We start from the raw sequence: 6,136 nt of genomic DNA, 5'->3' as shown, positions 1-6,136 counted from the left end.
GTACTCTTTTAGTTTCTACCCAGATGAACATTCTTCTTGTGCAGGCTAGGTGGTGAATATTAGCGGGGTATTTGACTGAGGGGGCATCTTGACTATGTTTTATCATTTTATCATTTCCAGCAGGCAGTTTCCCGATTGTTTATTGCCCCGGGGATACTCAGGCAACTTTTAACCACCCTGCTACTGAAGTCAACACAGACTGAATCTGGGATTTTCCAGATTTATTTAACTTGACATCAATCCAGGCAAGTTACACTCATGAGGCAGTTCATGGACAATGTATTTGATCAAAATACTTTTTTTTCATTTAGTATTACAAATCATTCTCATTTCTGCAGATTCTACAAGGAGGGCTCAGCCATGGCTACCCCTAACGACAGCTTGCATGTCAACAACAGTGATGAGTGCTATGGTTATAGCTGCAGGTGTTGGATATCTTTGGATTACAAGGCACTGGACATGTCAATGTTTTTTTTCTATCTATTCATTCTTTTAGTAGGTCTGATAGAAAATATCATTGTCATTTGGATAAACTGGCGGATGGAAGGGTCCAGGAAAGAAAGCAACCTTTACATTTTTAATATGGCTATCGCTGACATGTGTGCCGTTTTATTCATCCCATTAAGGATGGCAGAGACTTTTTACAATTACCACTGGATCTGGGGAGACTTTCTGTGTAAATTTGATTCCTTCATTTATTTTGTCACTCTGTACAGCAGCATTTTCTTCCTCACCTGCTTTAGTGTCGACAGATACATCTCGCTGCGATACCCATTCCAAGCCCAGGGATCAAGAGACCGTCAAATCCGTAGGATGGTGTGCGTGTGCATGTGGACTGTGGCGGTACTACTATCCATACCACAGTTTGTACATTCTGAAATTTTTGAAGTTGTGTATATTTATTGCTACTTATCTCATATGTTATCTTTGTATGTTACAAGCTCTCTGACATTAATTCTTGGATTTATCATTCCTTTGCCTATAATTATATTGAGTAATATTTTCACTGCAAGAGCTGTGAAAAATTCCAGTAACACAGAAAGCATAAAAACCAGTAAAATAATATATGGTTACATCATAGCATTTTTGCTATGCTGGTTACCGTTTTATGTAATTGTATTTCTTTCCTTGCTGGATACATTTCTTGACTGTGTTGTGCATCAGTTAGTATATTTCTTGTATGACATGGTGGAGTGCCTCAGCTTTTCCCACTGTATCATAAATCCCATTCTCTACAACTTTATACACAAAGATTTTCGGGATCATTTAACAGCCAGCATTGTGAAGTATATGCCCAAACGATATGTCAAGGAGGATGATGATATTTCTATTTCTTCAGACACCAGACATATTGTGGTCATTACGTGATTTAATCCCTTGACAAGGAGGAGAAACTGAGGGTGTTACTGATTCGGTCAAAATGATCTGCCAGTTTTTTTTTCTTCTATTGCTAGTTCTTGTTTCAATGTTATTTGTTATGATCCTAGCTGATGGTAATATGGACATCTCAGATCCCAGATTGAAACCTGGTTTGATAGACCATATGTTTAACTTTTGCAATTGGTTCTGTGGTGGTTAATCACTGAAACATATCTACATGAGGTTGCAGATATTCTAAAATAACAACATAAATTTAAACCACAAAAGAAAGAAAACAAACAAAGCTGTATGTATACACATATATAAGTAAAATTATTAGAAAGACCTTAACAAAAACAAAAAAAAATTCAACCTGGTTCCCAGTACTATCCTTTTACAGATACTCAATTTCAGAGAGATTTTACTCCTTTCAGAACACTTAAGTTTTTACTGCATTTTCTGCAGTCACATGCTTTCTTGGAGCTAATGCACTTAAGTCACTGTTCCAAATGACTTGTTTAATAAAAAAAAATTACCTTCACAGGACTGACCCAAATAAAAATCCCAAAATTGATACAGTACACCTTTCATTACAATTGAAAGTCATATGGGCATCTTATTTCAATTGAAATATTTTGTTAGAAGAAGGATGCAAATGAGGTGGAGAAGGTGGCTCGATGGCTGGCACATGATGTTGCTTCACAAATGTAGAACATTCCCAAGTTTTCATCTCTTTACGTCTTGCATCAGTCTCTGGAAGCTCTTGGGACCTGACTTTGGAGTCTCTCATCCACGAGTACCAAGAACAACCCCCCTCTCAAGCCTTCAGCCTACTGAAATCACATAGCACAAATCCGAGAGTTAGGATTAAAAGCTTGAAAATAATTGACTTGTGTGGGATTTGTGGGTTGGATTGTCATCAATCATGGGCTGAAAATTGTCACTGTTTGGAAACCTCTGTATTATTGTACCGAGCTAATTTGTGGAGGGATTCAGCTCCCTGACCACATTGTGCATTCCTAGAGATCCAAGGCTCCAAGTCACTTGTACACAGACAGGAAGGGGTTGGGGGGGAGTGGGGAATAACTCTGTGCCTCTTCCTAACTAGTTACACAACAGCAATTGATTTTTCTCTTATCATTTGGTACAGGGGGTATAGATCTGAGTTGGCAGAAACCAAGTGGATAAATGATGAAAATAAGACAAATGAAATACACAAGCTTCATCCATGTGTCTGATTAAGAGTTGTTTTGGTTTAGTTAATGACAGTCTCACTTCCACGTTTGAACATTGTGGCTTCATACCCTTGTTCAGGATTTGAGTATAATAATCTAAGCAAACCATTTAGTATTGTGGTGAGGAATATCACATTATCAGAATTGTATGAGCCTGTAAACAGAGACCCTGTTCTATTAGATTAGGTTGATGTTAATGACATTACTTAAGGACAAGTGAGTTTTCAGGAATTTTCTTAGTATCCTAATACAACTCCTGATCTAAATGATTGTTCTTTGATTGCTTTGCTGTTTGTAGATCACTGCTGTGCGCAAAATGGTTATCATATTTGCCTACATAAGTGAACATACTTCAAAAAGTACTTAATTGTGAGGGAAGTGATTTGAGGAAGATGTGTTTTCTAATCACAAAGCTTTCTTTCTTATGAACTGCTCTCCTTCCACCTCTATCTCATTTCCTCTTTTAAGATGGCCCTTTCAACCAACCTCCCTGACCAAGCTTTTGAGTATTCGCTCTAATATCTTGTTTAGTTTGGTCTCATGTTCTTAACAATACTCCTGCAATTATTGAATATTCTATTTAATTAAGAGCGCTATATAAATAAGTTTTCTTACTCACGCATTAGCCTATGGCTCAGTTGGTGAAAGCAGCACAATCATTACAGACTAGATAGACTATGGTTCAATTCCTGGTCTGTGCTGAGTTAGCTGCTTTCAGGTAGAGCACTATTAGCAGTGCTGCAATAAACCTCAGCAGTTCTAATTAGCAGAAAATCTAGCATGGCTACTACTCTCAACAGGAAAGCATATAAATGTGGGCAGAAGTGATCTTGACAGTGATGTTCTTATGTAGCATTTTGAAAAGATATGATAAGGTGCTATATGACTCCACAGTTGCCATGCTAACCGCCGAGTTAATACCTGAATTCAGCACTTGAACAAGCTCACTAAACCACACAGTGACCTTCTGATGGGGTGGGAGAATAGATGTCTCTTTATTATCAAATAAAAATTGTGAAATGTGACCGTATTCTGAATATGTGTCTGTTTCCTCATTGGCCAAGTCTGTTTTTTCATTTCTTAATGATTATTTGTCCCACTCTTAATGCTCACTAATCATAATTCACAGAACCACTCTCGTACATTTACATTTCTACAGAAAATGTTCTGCCCAATCAAATTGCAGCAAAACAAAAAGCGCTCAAAAACACACGTGGAACTCCTTGCAGAAAGCACTCTATATTCATAAAAATGTCTTTTTTCTATCATTAACTGCCACAGTAAAAATACATAGCTCATTCTAAACCTGTAACTTGAGTCCTGAGGTTTGGCTTAATTACCACTGGTTAGTTTACTGCAGTGACTCCTGATTTGCACCATGCTAATTCAATACAAATCCTGGGAGGCAGCAGAGTCTCAGGAGCTTAGCAAGTGATAATAGCAGGAGCATATGTCCCTCTGCATCCTCACTGCAGGACCATGGCAATCATCAAAAAAAGTTCCACAGTCCAGCTTTCATGGGACGTTTGGACAGAACTGCTGCAAGTTTTGTGTTGGATCTGTGATGTGGGATCTCATAAATATTGTTCTGTGTATATTCCACAAACAAAGTGCATTTAAAACAATTTAAAATCTTAATAAAAGAAATATTTAACAGTGAAGAGCGTCCCAGACAATAGTTCATAATGCAATAAGGTTTTATGCATAACAGATATACAACTCAACAGAGTACACTTTAAATTTAATGTCTTGGTCAATGCACTTTCCCAATCTTCACACCCGAACATTAATTGGGGTGTACCATTCATCACTGGCTGTCCCTCCAAGGTTGAAAAGCATTGAGAGTGATTCTGGTTCCGTGATGGTGTTGTTTCACCTGGTTCTGCTGCTGGTGCTGGTATACTTGCTGCAACATTGCCACCACAATTATAATTGCTATCACTGTTTTATCGCCATCATCCCAGTACCAAAGGAAACACATGCGACATGCCTTAATAACTACTGCCTGGTGGCTCTGACCTGCATAATTATGAAGTGCTTTGAGAGGTTAGTCATGGCTCATATCAACTCTAGCCTCCCAGCCTGCCTTGATCCCTTGCAATTTGCCTACTGGCATGACAGATCTATGGCAGCTGCCATCCCCTAGCCCTACACTAATTGCTGGAATATTTGGACAATAAGGACACCTACGTCAGGCTTCTGCTTTTTGACTACAGCTCGGCCTTCAACACTATAATCCCAACCAAACTAATCTCCAAACTCTGAGACCTAGGTCTCAGCTCTGCCCTCTGCAACTGGATCCTTGACTTCCTGACCCACAGACCACAATCTGAGGATAGGCAACAGCACCTCCTCCGTGACAATCCTCAACACCGGCACCCTGCAAATCTGCATACTCAGGCCCTTACTGTACTCCCTGTACACTCATGACTGTGTGGCCAAATTTCTTCCGAACTCCATCTACAAGTTCACTGACTTCACCACGATTGTAGGCCGGATATCAAAACAATGACGAGACAGAATACAGGAAAGAGATAGAGTGCTTGGTGGTGTGGTGTAAAGATGACAATCTCTCCCTCAACGTCAGCAAAACTAAAGAACTCATCATCAACTTCAGGAAGCAAGGAGGAGGACACACCCCTATCTACATCAATGGATATGGTTGAGAGTGTCAAGTTCCTAGGAGGGACGATCACCAACAATCTGTCCTGGACCACCCAAGTTGATGCGCTAGCCAAGATGACACAACAATGTTTCTTCTTCCTCAGGAGGCTAAGGACATTCAGAATGTCCATAAGGACTTTCACCAACTTTTACAGATGCACCATAAAAAGCATTCTATCTGGATGCATCATGGCTTGATATGGCAACTGCTCTGCCCAGGACCGTAAGAAACTACAAAAGTTGTGAACACAGCCCAATCCATCACACAAGCCAACCTTCCATCCATTGACTCCATTTATACTTCTCGCTGCCTTGGAAAGGCGGCCAACATCATCAAAGATCCCTCCCACCGTGGTTATAATCTCTTCCAACTCTTCCGTCGGCCAGAAGATACTAAAGCTTAAACACACAGACCAACAGATCTTGCTTTTTGTTCAATTTTGTGTAATGTTGTATTTCTCACTCTGTTCTATCACCCTATGATCTTTGTATGATATGATTTGACTGTACTGCACGTGAAACAAAACTTTTACTGTACCTAGGTACATGTGACAATAATAAATGAAATATTTCAGGCAGGCCATTCAACCAGCGCAAATTAAGCATCTGTTTCCCATTGTAGTGATGCTGTTATAGTTACAGAAATGTATGACATGACATTCAAGTGGCATACAAATGAGTAAATTACCCAATCTTGAGCATGCCACAATTTCAGTTTGGAACTTGACATATTGTACTTCTAGCAACTCCATCCTATGACACAGGATTGCTCTCTACTTTCAGGCTTTCCACTGTCTGATGCAAGGCTGCGTGTTCTTCTTTTGGCCTGCTGATCTCTTTGTCCCTCTTCTGTAAATAATGACAATCAGAAGGCAAAG

The 6,136-nt window shown here is 39.5% G+C and overlaps 2 protein-coding genes across 3 annotated transcripts in view; both read left to right on the top strand.

Annotated features, from left to right (window-relative positions):
• Positions 1–3,580, top strand: part of LOC125487424 (G-protein coupled receptor 182-like) — a 23,169-nt gene extending 19,589 nt beyond the window's left edge. The window contains exons 3-4 of one of the 2 annotated variants that reach the window (XM_048618895.1): positions 124–245; positions 339–3,580. In XM_048618895.1, coding sequence (XP_048474852.1) covers positions 361–1,368 — 1,008 coding nt within the window. In that variant the 5' untranslated portion in view covers positions 124–245; positions 339–360 and the 3' untranslated portion in view covers positions 1,369–3,580. Of the gene's footprint in view, positions 1–120; positions 246–338 lie in introns of both variants that reach the window. The other variant, XM_048618894.1, reaches the window with a different exon arrangement.
• Positions 2,911–6,136, top strand: part of csad (cysteine sulfinic acid decarboxylase) — a 39,018-nt gene continuing 35,792 nt past the window's right edge. The window contains 1 exon segment of the mRNA XM_048618841.1: positions 2,911–2,953. Coding sequence (XP_048474798.1) covers positions 2,911–2,953 — 43 coding nt within the window.

Source organism: Rhincodon typus, chromosome 41 (assembly GCF_021869965.1).
Source record: "Rhincodon typus isolate 14 chromosome 41, sRhiTyp1.1, whole genome shotgun sequence".
NCBI classification, from domain to species: domain Eukaryota; kingdom Metazoa; phylum Chordata; class Chondrichthyes; order Orectolobiformes; family Rhincodontidae; genus Rhincodon; species Rhincodon typus.
This window is presented reverse-complemented; position numbering and strand designations above follow the sequence as displayed.